Source organism: Oxyura jamaicensis, chromosome 9, assembly GCF_011077185.1.
Source record: "Oxyura jamaicensis isolate SHBP4307 breed ruddy duck chromosome 9, BPBGC_Ojam_1.0, whole genome shotgun sequence".
Classification (NCBI taxonomy): domain Eukaryota; kingdom Metazoa; phylum Chordata; class Aves; order Anseriformes; family Anatidae; genus Oxyura; species Oxyura jamaicensis.
In genome coordinates this window covers 25491356-25506857 of record NC_048901.1, presented here as the reverse complement: position 1 = coordinate 25506857, position 15502 = coordinate 25491356, and the positions used below count along the sequence as shown (strand labels likewise).

Sequence of the window (15502 nt, the reverse complement as noted above, 5' to 3'; positions counted from 1 at the left end):
CGGGTCCCGGTCCCGGGTCCCGGTCCCGTTGTGCCGCCGGGCCGCGCCCTCGTCGCTCCGCGGCTGGGCCCTTGGGCCGCGGCCGCCCGCCGAGAGCTGCCCTTGTGCGCCCGCCCCGTGCTCCCGGCCGCCCCACGCGCCTCGCCTCCCGGCCCGCGGCGCCCCGGGCCTCCCTCGGCTCGGCCGCCCTTTGGCGGGGGGACGGGGCGGGACGGTGAGGCTGCGGGCCCCTGCGGGCTGCCGGGGCTCTCGGCGGGGCGCGGTGCCGCTGCTGCCCCTGCGGAGCCGTCACGGGCCGCCTCGTGCCCCCCCTCCGTGCCTTTTTCTCTTCTAATTCGTTAAAGCCGCCTGTAACGGGAGGAGTACCGAATTTTACCTTCCTCCATGGCTAAGCTTTAAAAGCAGGGCTCTTCATCTTGGGGTACAGGGGGTTACCGTTGTCCAGGCCGGTGCTGGCTTTGCGCTAATGCCCGTCATCTCCTGTAAGTTCAGATCCTGAATTTTCTGTGAAGTCTGATGCAGGACCCGGGTAATAGATTCCAATAGACCGCGTTAGAGTCCTGAAACGCACCCCTTCAAGGCACGTGAGGATTTGCAATCTATTGACGCAGTGGTTTGGCTAAACTAATACCCTCCTGATTAAAACATTCTTATCTCGATCATTTCTGGGGTGCTGGGAGTGAGATGCGGGGGCGAGACACAGCAAATAAAGAGGCAGCTCTGAGGAGGGGGGTGGCTGCAGGCAGGGCTGTTCGGGCATCGCTGCTGTAGCTGTGCGAGGACTCCATGCCATGCCTCAGTCCAAGCTCAGGAGGCCGAGCGGGAGCACTGCAGGTTTCTAGGCAGACCCCCTGCATGCTGCCTGACCTGATGCTCGCCGAGATAACCCAGTGGTAGCATCAGCAGCTGTGCTGGAGCTGCTGCGAGTCTTGGTATCTTGAGTCCTGCTGGTGAGGAAACAGTTTTTCACCTCAGCTTTCATCCATAAATTGATCAAATGTCAACATTTTACGCAGGCTGTTAGCCTTAGCTTTAAAACATAAGTGCTGTGCCTTTTTGGTATATGCTTAGAGGGTTTTTTAGCTTTGATTGTTTCTGATCTAAAAGTCTCATGTTAAAAGCTACTGTCTGCTGCTGCTGTAGGAATGCAGAAATCAAGTTTGATTATGAAGCATGCCAGAGATCAGTTGCTTTGATCAGCATAACGAGATTGAATCTTGTAGGTTTTGGACTTCACCTGTAAATGATCCGCATGAGGAACTTTTACTGAAATGAGTAGGATCTTACCTACGGAGTTCCTGAAACGTTTGGACTTTCTGTGAGAAGCATTTAACATACAGTAGTTCTGACACTTGCTAGAGACGGTGAAGAACTTGTTATTTTTGTTAATCCCTGTTCATTTGAACAACCTTGTACTTAATCGTTCTGTCCCATATGGAGAGTGATTAGGGCCTTTCTGCAACAAATGCCCATTTATATTAGAAGCTGATTTATTTGAAATACGGTATCAGTCCTCTTATGTACTTGAGAAATCTGTGTTGACCTATTTATACTCTAATAATCTTATGTAGCCTGTTCAAAAAAAAGCCAGCAAGAATACCCTGAATATAAGAGTAATAAGTAATACAAGAGTAATAATATATGCTTATGGTTTAGAATAAGGAGACACAATTTTTGAATCTCTGGCACAGACCTTTGTAAGAATGTGCCCGTGACTGTTTTTATTTACATGCAATTAATAGATTGATGTACTGTGGATCAGCTTGGCAAATGTCAAGCTGACCAGCAGTTTCCCTCTGAAGAATCTCAAACACTGAGTGCTATTTTTGGGTGTGCGTTACACCTTCCTGCCTCACGTGAAGCTGTTATACTTCTGGCAATTTTGTGATTCTGTGAAAATCCAGGACTCAAGGAGTATGCATCTTCGGTATCCCAAGAAAACACTTAAACCACAGCCAATACCTGTGTAGCAATTGCCCGTTTTGTGGTTTAATTTTGAATTCTAACATGTTTGTAACAGAACCACCTGAGGATAAAAAAAAAAAAAAGGTTTATTCACAATATAACAATTCCAAATGCATGATTTTGCACTGACTTTGTCTCTATTTCTTGCTTGTTTTCTAGTGCCAGAAGCATGGCAATTTCTCTTAAAAAGATGAAATTTGGAACACATTTTGTATCAGTATTTCTTTCATGCTTTCTGTTTTTTAAGTTGAACTTCAATGTTGAAATTAACTACCGGGCACATCCAGACTCATGTCAGCGAAAAAAAAATCTGACATGATTTTCCTTTGGCAAATGCCCTCCCTGTGTTTAGGTAGTTAATCCTTGCTTTGGGGAATATCTGGACAGCTCTTTGGGATTGCATTGTGCAGGACTACCATGTAGCTCTTGCAGCGATGGAGGATTTTGCAGTTCTGCACGTTAGGCTTTGTGCAAGTGCCTCTTGCAAAAAGGCCAAGAGTTGAGGACCACCAGTTGCATTAGGACGAGGTGTTTTTCCACCTCCTTCCTCATACAGGTGCAGTTCTCTTGTAGCTTGAGGTCATCCTGCGAGGTGAAGCAGGTTTGTATTCTGGGGTACCCACTGGCAGGACCATGGGCAGTGAGCTCCAACTGGAACACAGGGAGTTGTGCTGAAACGTGAGAAAAGTGACTGCTGCGAGACAGTGCGCGGGCACCGGCTGCCCACAGAGGCTGTGGAACTCCGTCCCTGCACAGCCCCAGCAGTGTGTATGGGGCTCCTGCCTCTGACTCCATCCGACACACCCGGGTTTGCTTCCCCCTGCCCCGGCACTGAGCGTCTGTTCCCTTCTTTGCTCTGGCACCAGTCGCGCTGCGGGCATCTGACTTTGGTCTGGTCCCTGTTATTTTTTTAATCCTGCAGCTACCTTGGATGAAGCCAGGTCAGCATCTGATATTCCGAATGTCCCTTTACAACCTTCATTTTTGCTAACTCTAAACTGCAAGAAGAAGAGGGAAAAAGTACTTACGGGTTTCCGTGGTCACAAATTAGATTAAGGTTTTTCTTTGGGCAGTTTTCTGAAGTTGAAATGAGTATATTTCTGTTTACTTTTCCAGTGAGAGGATCTGAAGGGCTTTACATGGTGAATGGGCCGCCTGCTTTCACAGAGAGTACGGCATTTCAAAGGTACTGATATTCCAACAGTTTGTGACCTTTTGTACAGAAGAAATGCCCTAAGTTGGAAGGGACCCACAAAGGTCATTGAGTCCAAATCTGGACTGATTTCTGTTTTTCAGATTTTCTTCTGAGAAGTAAATGCAGACTAAAATTGAAAAATGTATGAAAAAGTGTTTTTATCTTATTGTTCAGTAAGCTTCAGTGGCTTGGAAGTCTTTACCCTTGCCTGACATCTAATTCCCCAGATAGTAATCACTGAACAGTTAGAATAGTTGAATTGGAAGGGATCTTCAGAGATCACCTACTCCAACTCTCCAGTCGCAGAGTAGATCACATTTTTTCTGTTACAAAGGAGTACAGGAAGAAACTTGAGTTTCTTTAACTTTTTTTTTTTTTTTTTTTTAATACCTTATGCAGCGCGTTTTGATACTAATGTGCATTTCTTATTTCTCTAGGGACTCTGGAAAAAATTGCAAAGCTGTTACATTTAGCAAGGACGGTTCCCTCTTTGCCTGGTGCAATGGAGAAAAGTTGGTTCCTTTTATGATACTAATCATTTAATTTGTAAAAAGTAAATTGAGTCAATTATGTTACATTTACCTTATGTGTGTGAAGGCTATTGCTATTAATGAAAGCATTTGGACGTGCTTTAAGTGCAGTGAAATCTAAAATTGATCTAGAAGAGTCAAATGCATGAAAAGTTACCTTGGCAGTTAATTAACTGTTGTAAGCATGTTTTATTGATGATAATCATTTTTTTGGTTCCAGAGTAAATATTTTTAATGTCACCAGTGCTGAATTACTGCGTTCCTTTGATCTTCCAAAAGTAGTTTGCCTTGAATTCTCACCAAAGAATAATGTTCTAGCAACATGGCAGGCCTATACAAGTGAGTATTTTACCCGCTGTAGAAGTACGCAGGGTACGTGCATATTTCAGTTTGGTTTCCAGACTTCCTTTTACCTGATTTGCCACTGTAGCATGTTCACTGCCTAAAAGCAGCGTGGAAAGTATACAGAAAAAGCATGTGGTTAATCGCATATATAGTGGAGGAAGGAGGGAGGGACAGCATCTTCTGAAAGCATCTGGTATTGACCATTTCTTGCCAACAGTAAGTCAATCAGTGCATGTACCAACTATTGGTCTGTTAAGTAAATTGCATGTTTCCAAAAAATGCTAACTGATCTTAGTGCAGAGTATGTTTCAATAACACGCCATTCAAGCAGTTTGTGTATAGACAAAGAAAATCATAAGCTGTCTCAGGAGTCATGTCCTCTGCTGGGCACAGCTAACAGAAGTGTTCTCCTTTGTCCAGAGGGCTTTATTCTCTCCTCTGCCTCTGTCTGGAGTTGATGTTCCTAGTTTAGATATTCTCGGTCTTACCGAATTAAGTGTGTAAATGCTTCTTGTGATAGGAGGAGCTGGCCATGAGCTAGGCTTGTGGGAAGTGGTCTGGGACAGGCTGTAGGATAAGGTGAGATGGTACTAGTGGCAGAACTGATGTCAGCTATGGACTGTTAGAGAACTGTTAGGAGGTGGCTTTTTAATCATTGGTGGAAACAGGCAGGTTGTAGCTGTAATATCTGGAATTAATAAAAGTAATATCTGGAATGAGTTAAAAAAAGTTTAAAACAGGCAGAGCTGTTTTATATGGCTTATAGATACAGCTGTGACTATTAATGTGTTGGAAAAAATGTGTTGGATTCTTGTGAGAACACAGCGTAATAGTGGAGAATATACCTTCAATTTTTTGCCAAGAGGGCATATTTGATTTTGATTTAAAAACTAAGAAACAAAACCCAACACAAACATGCATTTAAAAAGCTGTCCTAGGGTTGGTAGCCATAGTCTTGCAATGGGAGTAGAAACCCTATGCTTCCAAATGTTAGTTCTTTCTGCTTGCTGATAGACTGCAAGAAGACTTACGTTAATAAGTAAAGCAATTAATAACCTAGGCCTTAGTCTGTTAGTGGGATGCTTCCTGTAAGAAGTTTATCCATGTATAGATGCTTGTAGCATCATGAGGTGGAATGTCATCGTGGTGAAGCAGATTTAATCCCAAGAGATCACCACTTTAATACATGTTTTTGTTGCAGCTGCTAAAGATGGCACAGCAGGGGTGCCCAACCTACAACTTTATGATGTTAAAACTGGGAAGTGTTTGAAGTCTTTCATCCAGAAAAAGATACAGAACTGGTAAGTAACTTTTCCGGGTGCTTAATGTTTGCAAAGATCTCATACAGGTAAGTGGAGCTTTTGGTGTGGTGTTGGCTTTCAAAATGTTTCCTGCTACTAGCTGAAAGTAAGTAACTGTGCTTGTTAGTACTTCTTCCAGAGCTGTGTATTTCTTAGTGTAGATCCCCTATCATTTGGCATCAGAAAGAAAGCTGGGCAGGTGATAATCGTAAGTCCAGTTGTATATTTTTTACAAGGTAAATTGTATATTTTTTCAGATGGCAAGTGTCACTTGTCCATCTGAAATATATTGTGATTGAGCTTACTTAGATGTAAAATAGGAGGACAAAATGCTAGACTGCTAAAGATGAGCATTGCTCTTTGTTTCTGTTTTTTTCTTTAAATGTAGGTGTCCCTGCTGGGCAGAAGATGAAAGCATTTGTGCCAGGAATGTAAACAATGAATTGCACTTCTTTGAAAACAACAACTTCAGTAAGCAAATGTTTCTATAAGATGTTTCTATGTAGGCATCTGTTTTTTTTACTTTCCGCTTTTTCCTCCCATTTCTTCTGTTGCTTGTTTTTTATTTGAAATATTGTCTGCGTTCTATTTAATTCTGGAAAATCAAAAATACTGCATTTTAATTATGTTTTCTTTTTTATTTTTTTAATACCTACTATGAAACACATTTTCAGATAAAAAGGCTTGTTTTTGTATTTTTACGTTTAATGAAATTCAGGAAATAGGGAGTAGGAAATTCAGAAGAAATTCTCAGTAGAGAACATTCTCAATGATTACTTCTTTGTGTTGTGTGTTTTTTGTCGATGAACTATTTGAAAATGGCTCATTAGAAAACTAATATTGATGGCAAAACTGAGGCTGTGAAGCTACAGGTATTTTTTTCCTCAAAGAAGTTTACTACTATTGGTGGAATATTTGGATTCAGCAGAGGGAGACGTCAGTAAAGAAAAGAGGTCTAGTCAGACCTCTAGTTTACTGAAATGAGAAGTTAAAGTTTGTTTGCCTAGTGGAATAAATCCTTTATTGTTATATATACTTCTCTTTGTTATCCATGATACAGACTCATGAGAAGGTATAGCTGAGTAATCCAGGCTGACGTTTTGTCATTAATGTCATCACATCTGTGACTTCTTTTTTGCAGACACTATTGCAAATAAACTGCATTTGCAAAAGGTTAATGATTTTGTCTTATCTCCAGGAGCACAGCCAACCAAGGTACTTTTGATGTTTTTCCAACTTTTTTTTATTTTCTTAAAAAAGAATACTGCAATTTTAGTACAGTGTATGAGTAGTAAATAGACCGAGACTATGTGCTACCAAGAATATAGTCTGCAATAAAATCTCATGACTTTGTTTTAGGTCGCTGTGTATGTTCCAGGCAGTAAAGGTGCACCGTCGTTTGTTAGACTCTATCAGTATCCCAACTTTGGTGGCCCTCAGTCTGCACTAGCCAATAAAAGTTTCTTTAAAGCTGACAAGGTGACAATGCTATGGAACAAAAAAGGTATAGCAGCTCTATATTTAAACCTGACATTCCGTCCATTTGTCATTTAATTACTTTGTTTTCTATGTGGGTTTTACATTTTATTTGCATATGCAGATAAATACCAAAGATAGCCATTAGTGCTAATGCAATGTTAAGGTTATAATTCTCAATACCTTGAAGTACTCATAGTTTTCCCATGGTGACTTCCATGATTTTTTTATATCATAACCCAGAGTATTTTACGTGTTGGAAAATTTTGCAATTGAATAGCGAATTCAAATTTAATTGTGTTCTGTGGTAACATATTTAAGCTGTAAATGTGAGATTATCTCAGAGTGTAAACTGTTCTGTAAAATTGTATAAACAGATGTCATCATAATTGAGATGACTTGCACAATCCTCTGCGTGCTTTGCTGTTTGTGAGCAACAACCTGAATAATAGTTTAAAAAAAAAAAAAAAAGTTTTTTAGTTCAACTCACATTGTTTGGAATACAGGGAAGGTATTACATAGCCCACGTGTGCTTTCTGTGTGATTGCATAAAATAGATGTATGTACAACAGCTGTTGATGATACATTTTATTCAAGGAATGATCGGGATGCTTGTTTTTTGCCTTACATGAAAAGCATTAGACAGTTGCTGTTACTGAACATCTTTTTATGGCTGCAAAAGTTTGTTCACTTTCTTATAATCCAATAGTAAATGAATAGCCTTGGCTCATACTCTTAATTTGAGAAAGAAAAGTACTTGTTTTGTTTGGGTTTATGAAAAGTTCAACTAAGAATAGAATGGTAATAGCACCAGTATGCGTGCAACTAATTGTAAAGTTCATTATCAAGTTAATGTCTCTTTGTGCATGGTAGCTAGTGAAAAAGCTTGTTATTTTTAGTAATTGCATTGAAATAACTCTGTCTATTCTATTAGCCACAGCTGTACTAGTCATAGCTAGTACAGAAGTTGATAAAACAGGTGCTTCATACTATGGAGAGCAAACTCTGCACTACATTGCAACAAATGGAGAAAGTGCGGTCGTACAACTACGTAAGTCGCTCTTGGGAATTTTTCACTGTATTAGAGCTCTCAGTAGTGGGAATTGCTGCTTCACCAGCTTTTCCTTAATGTCCGATGGTGTTTGTTGTCAGTGTAATGAAGTACTCTTTACAAAAACATTCTTTAAAAAGCAATATTATTTTAAGTGTTCTTTTAACCTGCAGTATGTTTTCAGTAGCTAAATTGTTGTCTTTGATACACTCGTCTTAATGGCAGTAGCACAGAGCACACACTTTCAGTTAAAATATACAAATAATCTACTTGTGAGAGTGCACAGGAAGGGAACTGTGTTTTCTTTTTGAGGAAGGACCTGGACAACGGAGCCAGCTTAATGTTTGAGGATCTGAAATAGGCAGGAAAGTATTTTACCAAATGGAACGATCCTGCATGCAATGTTAGGCATGCGATTGATACTGTCAGTAATGTCCATCTGGAAGGAGCAAGCACTCATTTTCAGTGTCTTGTTCGTACTGAAAGTCTCCATAAATTTCCTCTGGGTAGTATTTTTTCCATTATCTTAAGTTTTTGCTGTTATGTTAAATACTTGTCTTGTTTGGGATTATAAAGAAGCTGGTTTGTTGTGAAGATTTCAAACCACTGGGGATGTGATGATGTAAACAAGTAATACCTAAGTGACTTTGTAAGAGAGACTGTAACTATATTCACTTCAATACTAGTGTTTATCAGGGTAACATCTCCAGCTTTCCTTCTATACCAAAACTTGGGGTTGCAAGTGCTATGCCCCATTTCTCTTTGTTGCTAACTTGACTGGAAGGAAAAATAATCAGTTCTAATTCAGCATCTAGAATCTCTCTGGGGACAGTTTACTGCATTAAGAACGCTAGTTTTTAAATTCCATGCTTATGAAAACCTTCTTTGACCTTTGAAGTTACTTACTTCAAATGCATCTTCGTTTAACAAGAGATCTGTCACTAATTCTAATTTAATTTAGCTATTCATTTTCAAGGGGGATAAAGGGTAAACCTTTTTTTTCTTTCCTAAGGAAAGCAAATACTGAGCACTTGGAGCGAGTGCTGCCTCATTTCCTATGGATCTTAGAGGTCTTTTCCAACCTGAATGATTTTATGATTTGTATCATCTGGTTGCTGTTGAGGTCCAGTTTTGAAGCTTTTTTTCACAGAAGCATTGGGGGGGGTTCAGTTTTGACTAATACGTGCTACAGCCTTTGCCTTAGCTGCTGAAATCCAAATATAAAGCTGCCATAATCTCTCCAGCTGCTTACTGTCATGAAACTTGTGGAAACATAATTTTATTTCAGACCTCTATCTCTGCAATTGCATTTGGGTTACATTATCTAAAAAGTTTTAAGAGGGAAAGCATGTGGTGTGATTGCACAGCTGAAAGATACTGAGGTTCCCGAAGATACTGAGGATTTAGAATAACAACAATCGGTTCAATTCAGTTGGATATTTTGAGTCAGTGTTCGAGGTTAAGAATTATCATTAATGCACTTGGCACGTGAACCTGAAACGTACGTAAAGGTAATCAGATTATGAAATGTTATAATGACCTATAGGTCTTATTCAGCCTTCTGTATCTTACGTGAGTTGAGATCACTAATCCACCATTTTTTCAGTATCTCCTAATGTTCTAGCCCCCAGAATAGCTTCCTATAATATCAAGTTTTAGTCAGTACGTGTGAAGCCATGTTTTGTCCTCTCCCACTTCAAAATCTATCTTAAAAAATACCATGCACAAGCACAATGCAAAGGTAACGTAAATCAACATTTTTAGCTTTACGAAGCTGAGCTATGCTATAGAGTAGAAGAGGAACTAGTATCCAGCTGGTATAAAATTCCTGTTTTTACAGATTTCTAGTGGGACAGTTTGAGATGGTCCTGAGATATCTTTTTTCCTCATTATTCAAGAATGATAAAGGATTTTTTTTTTTTTTACATGAAAACATATGTTTAAAGTGTTGATGCTGACCCCAGAGAGGTAATTTGGAATGGCTGCAGTTATTGTTGCAAACCTTAACTAGAATTATGAGACTATTGTTTGTTTCTACTGTAATTCTTAGCAGAATTCATTTTCAGTCAATAATTAGATTATAGGATTTTAGCAAAGCATGGAATTAAGAATCATTGGTATCTTTTTGGTGCAAGTGAAATAGTATAATCTCATAACAATGGCTGCATGTTTTCCTTTTCCTTTAGCTAAAAATGGTCCTATTTATGATGTTGTTTGGAACCCCAATTCTGTCGAGTTTTGTGCTGTGTATGGTTTTATGCCTGCCAAAGCAACAGTTTTTAATCTGAAATGTGACCCTGTGTTTGATTTTGGAACTGGTCCTCGCAATGCTGCTTACTACAGCCCCCATGGACACATCCTAGTACTAGCAGGATTTGGAAATCTCAGGGGACAGATGGAAGTGTGGGACGTTAAAAACTACAAACTCGTTTCCAAACCAGTAGCCTCGGATTCCACATACTTCGCTTGGTGCCCTGATGGGGAGCACATTGTAACAGCTACCTGTGCTCCCAGGCTACGAGTCAGTAATGGCTACAAGATATGGCACTACACTGGCTCTCTTTTACACAGCTATGAAGTTCCATCAAATGAAGAAATGTGGCAAGTTTTCTGGCAGCCATTTTTAGATGGAGTATTCCCAGTGAAAGCAGTGAAGTACCAAGCAGTTCCAAGTGAATTGCCAAGCGCTGAGCCAAAACCTGCCCAGGCATACAGACCTCCGGCCTTGAGAAACAAACCTGTGACAAGTTCCAAGCTTGTAAGTAGATGGCTATATATGCACTAAATCGATCTGTTTCATTGTTTTGCCTGTCTTTGAAGCTTGGTCTCAAGTATGTGTATATTTTTATAAGGGACACTAGAAGAGTAACCAGAGTGACAGGAGTATTACATTTTTCTTGAGAGGTTTCCTTAACAGTCCACTTTGACCAATTATTTGCTCACTGTTTGCAAGAATTTGTGCTAGGAACAGAATTTTCTTCCGTCCAAACACTGTTCTTTGTCATATGACATGGCATTATCTGTTAATTGAGGAGCTGGAGGGGGGGGCTAAAGAATTTCCTCTTTCCACTAACCAAAACAACAACTATACAGCAACCCAGTGACCCATTTTTTCTTTCTTGTCAAAGGGAGCTTGATTAAAAAGTTCACAGCAAAAGCAAAATGCCAAGCTGTTCTATTCCTGTTTGATTTCCACTCCTCTGCTACCTCCATAAAACATGATGGTTTTGCTGGACATATGTAAAATATTCAGGAAATATAAGACACTACCACCTAAAAGGGAAATCTTGAGAATGGAGAAGTTTTAACTCCTTTTCACCACTAGCCTTCCACTAGCTGAAGGAGAAAGGGCATGTACTTTTTTTGCATCACAGTTCAGCTTTGTGTATGGTGTTGTCTTAAGTAAATTTTGAAGTATTTTGTTTTTTGTTTTGGTTTTTGTACCAACATGGAATAGAGGTTTTAAAACGTAATTTTGCATATCCTGCAGCATGAGGATGAGCCACCTCAGAACATGAAACCACAGTCAGGAAGCAGTGAAAAGCCACTCTCTAAAACAGCTCTCAAAAATCAAAAGAAACATGAAGCAAAGAAAGCTGCTAAACAGGTACTGCAAAAGTAATTCTTTCCAGGATAACGTTAAACTAATTTTCACAATGGTCAGTCAGGGCTGAGGTGTGTTACCAGGGTAGACCAAAGAGAGCTTGTTCTTCTGTTTCATTTATTTGCTATTCTTCACCTAAGCAGATAAAAATCAGCTTTTGGTATTAGCACTCCAAATTTTACAGACTTCTGAAGTAATAATTTTTTAAAATAAGAGCTTAGGTTTCTGGATTTATTACACTGTATTTGAGCCTTTTCTTTGTCTTGAAGAGATGATGACCCACCAGTCTCCTTTACAAAATATTTGTGTAAATGTCTGTCATGTCATCCTTACCGGTGTTTTCCCGTGCTATATATGGTTGCTGTTTTCATGAAGTAGAAATTAAAGAAGAAACAACATGAGTGACATTCCAAGAAAAGCCATTATCTATAAAATACATAATACAATATAGCATAGCAAGTCACATACAAATTTTAGAGAATATGAGCAAATCAGAGGAGGAAGAAATATAAAATGGAGCAATTCAAATGATGAAAAAGATTTTTCAGGCCTGCTGTAATCTAAGGTATTTCCTGTAGATAATGTGATTTATTTATTATTTTTTAAATCTGCTTACAGGAGGCCAAAGCTGATAGCAATCAGGAATCTACACAGTCCTCAGCATCTCAGAGCACACCACGGAGTGCTGTGCCTGCTGTGACATCAGGAGATCCTGAAATTGACAAGAAGATAAAGAACTTAAAAAAGGCAAGGAGATTTCTCAAACGAACAACAGATTTCTCTAAGAGATGTTTTTTAAGGTCTAGTCTGATTGTAAGGTGACCTGAGCTCAACAGGATACTGTTTACTTAGATGGAAGTTTCCTGGATTTGTAAACCAACTTCCTTGGCTTTTTCATTTTGTAAAATAGTAGAAGTCATCACTTGCTAAGACTCCTACAGATCTTCTCAGTCTAGACAGCGTAGAAGCCACTGAAAGGTGCATGGAAATGCATTCCAGCCTGCAATTACGAATACTGTTTAATGTGCAACAAGATCCTCGCAACTGAGGATTTTGAATCCTCACAACCGAGTATACCTTAAATATACCTTAAATACCTTTATGCTTATAAAGGCAGCTGTGGGAGTTTCTTGCTCTTGGTTTGCTTTCACCAGCCCAAGATGATCTGGGAACATGCAAGACAAATCTACTTCCCCTAATCTTTGTTTTGTTTTTGTGTTTTTGAGGGAGAGAGCTTTTGAACATTGTTAAATCTTGAATCTGAGAAGGGAGCAGTGACACGTGGCTTGAGTTTCTTCCTAACCTCTAAGTGGTATGAGTGCAAAGCTTACTGCCAATCTCATAAGTCCTTGGATTTAAATAATTCTAGGATGGAATTTGCTTATTTAAGGCTAGAGAATCTTTCCCATTCCTGCAAAATCCGTCAGGGCTTTTTTTCCTTTTGGCCACCTCCTGCTATTCACGGTCCTCTGTTATGTCCTGGGCCTCAAAGGAAAATATGTGGTGAAGATGGATAGTGATGCTGTAGGAGCCACTTCTGAAATGGATTTGGCCCTTCAGTCAGATGATGCATGGTGTTCTGGTTTCAGGATTCCTGTTCTCTAGGTTGTCTCGTTCTTGTTTTAAAAAAAGAAAAAAAAAAAATTATTGGTGGGGAATTCTGGATTGAGCATCTGGAGATGCTTACAGGAAGTGTCCCTTCCACATTGAGAACTGCCTCCTGGTAAATCTAGCAATTGCAAGTGCAGGAACTTTTAAGACTGTTTTTTCTGTTCTTGATTCACCTATATGTTTATTTTCACAGAAACTAAAGGCAATTGAGCAACTTAAAGAACAAGCAGCTGCTGGCAAACAGCTAGAGAAGAATCAGGTACTGTTAAGATTTGGGTAGCTTGAGTTGGATTTTTACCCGTGTTTGGTGTGTGTTGCTTTGTGATGATTATGCTTACATTTTGTAAGATTTTGATGTGATGCATCCTTTCCATTTCAAAATCAGACAGTTCCTAGCAGCAAGCATTCTACAAAATGCATGGAGAGCAAACCTGATGTTTGTTTACTTGGTGTCCCCACCTCTGTTGCTGTACCCCCATCAGATGATCCATTTGATTCATCATGCGGCCATGTGCTATTACCACCACTCCAGTGTGTTATGGGGAAATGAGTACTAACAGTGACCAAATAGCGCCAATGTACAAGTGTGAGAACTCTCCTGTGCTGCCCCCCCCCCCTCTGATATCCCCGTGCACTTAACGTGGGATCGCTTCAGCCTGCAGTACCCCTTGGATCAAGCATGGAGTCAGGCTTTCTTTGAACTGCATACTGTAGGCGTAAGGGATGATACCATGGGATAAGGCACCAGGCGTGCATTTGTTGGTATACTTCCAGCTTTACTGGCTAACTCAGAAGTTGCCTAGTAGTGATGGCCATTAGTTTCATATGGCAAGGATTGTGTCATGTTTTGGAGACGTTAGATTGTGGCAGGACAATGGGAATGAAGGGCAACATGAGATTGGGGCAGAGATGGCAAGAAAATGAAAAACACAGCAGCCACAGTGCTTGGGTTCGTCTCAGACTGAGTGCATTACTGAAGAACACGCTGCAGTGTAAATGCTCAGATGACGAAGTGTGTTGTGGCAGCCTCTCCTGTCTGCCACTCTCCTGGCTACGTGACACCTTCCAGCAGATGGGCAGTTGCAGTGAGGCTGTCCAGGCAGGATGTGACAGTGTTTGTTTCTTTGTCTATTTCAGCATCTAACCCAGTTTCCAGTGACTTTCAGGTTTATTTTAATCTCTCATTCTGCTGCAGAGTGGAGTTATGTGTAACTTAGTTTTACCTTCATAAATACAGCTTTTTTGATTTCCCATATAGTAAGCTCCATCTGTGTTATCTTGTGCTTTTTTGTTCTAGTTGGAGAAGATTCAGAAAGAAACTGCTCTTCTTCAGGAACTGGAAGACTTAGAACTGGGTCTCTAAAACTTCATGGAACTCCAATGTGCTGTTAATAAAAACTTCATGGAAAATCTAACATACATTTACATGGACATAATAAAAAGTTTCAGAAAATGACTGATGATGCAGAAGTTTACAGATTTCCTGCACACTTGCCTTTTTAAAAGCTTTCTTAAAGATTTGTGCATATGTGAAATTGTAAACAAGTAATATCACAACAGCCAGTTCTGTTGCTGTTCAAACCAGAAACGTGCTCATGTTCGTAAAGTGTATCAAAAAAAATAAAAATCAGAAGCCTTCTGTTGGGTATGAGGAGGGAAGGCAATGAGGTTTACCTACTTGATAGCTTTATTATATTTAAAAAGACATGATCTTTATGCAATTATGGGATGTAGATAAAAATAAAGAGCATTTAATAATAAAAGTAGTTCTGTTCTTCTGTTACAAGGGTGGATTTTTTTAAATAATAAGGTCATGCCCCCATAATCAAAAATAATGCACCAATATAATGCATTTTCAGATACTGCAGCAGCAATGATGACCCCTGCAAGTCTTTTTACTCTGCAACTTTATTTTTCTTCCAATTCTCTTTGTCCCCTTCGCTTCTTTCAAGTCTTTTTGTTTTTTAAAGGTCAAAAACAAAAGCCAAAGTATGCAGAGGAAAGACAGTAATGGATTTTATGCCCAAACCCCAGCCAGCTAAGACGGTTTGCTGACTTCTGCACCGGGTGCGTTTTGGGCCCGGGCAGTGCCCCCTTCTCCCGCGGCGTCACGCACCGAATCCAGCCCGGGAGGTTTTTTAGGTCGGCAGTGTCCTGCGGCTCTGGCATCCCCCCGACAGCTCTGACATCCACCGCCCTCGCAGCGCACGGCTGGCGCTCGGAGCGGGCTCTCGGTTACCTCACGAGCTTCCCCCCGTTTCCCCCCCCCCCCCCCGGGCACAGCCGCGGGCCGCCAGGAGGTGCCGCCCGCGAGGAAGGGGGGCGCTCGGTGCCGCCTTGCCACAACCCCCGGCCTCGGCCCCGGCGGTGCCCGGAGGGGCGGCGGCGGCCCCGCCTCGCGCGGTGCCCGGGGCCGGGGGCGGG

At 40.7% G+C, this 15502-nt stretch overlaps 1 protein-coding gene across 1 annotated transcript; it reads left to right on the top strand.

Moving 5' to 3' along the window:
- Positions 1-2791: 2791 nt before the first annotated feature.
- Positions 2792-14493, top strand: EIF2A (eukaryotic translation initiation factor 2A). Its single transcript, XM_035334271.1, has 13 exons — positions 2792-3151; positions 3598-3672; positions 3911-4029; positions 5237-5336; positions 5725-5807; positions 6478-6551; positions 6696-6840; positions 7747-7863; positions 10050-10621; positions 11354-11470; positions 12086-12214; positions 13272-13337; positions 14376-14493. The coding sequence occupies exons 1-13, from the start codon at positions 3054-3056 to the stop codon at positions 14439-14441; spliced, it is 1761 nt and encodes a 586-aa protein (XP_035190162.1). The 5' UTR covers positions 2792-3053; the 3' UTR covers positions 14442-14493.
- Positions 14494-15502: the final 1009 nt, after the last annotated feature.

What these genes read in the sequence shown, in the direction of transcription:
- EIF2A (XM_035334271.1), top strand. Translation starts at nt 3,054, where the DNA reads ATGAGTATATTTCTGTTTACTTTTCCAGTGAGAGGATCTGAAGGGCTT. An exon ending in CAGAAAAAGATACAGAACTG is followed by an intron (nt 5,337 to 5,724) that starts GTAAGTAACTTT and finishes CTTTAAATGTAG; the next exon opens with GTGTCCCTGCTGGGCAGAAG. An exon ending in AAGTGCGGTCGTACAACTAC is followed by an intron (nt 7,864 to 10,049) that starts GTAAGTCGCTCT and finishes CTTTTCCTTTAG; the next exon opens with CTAAAAATGGTCCTATTTAT.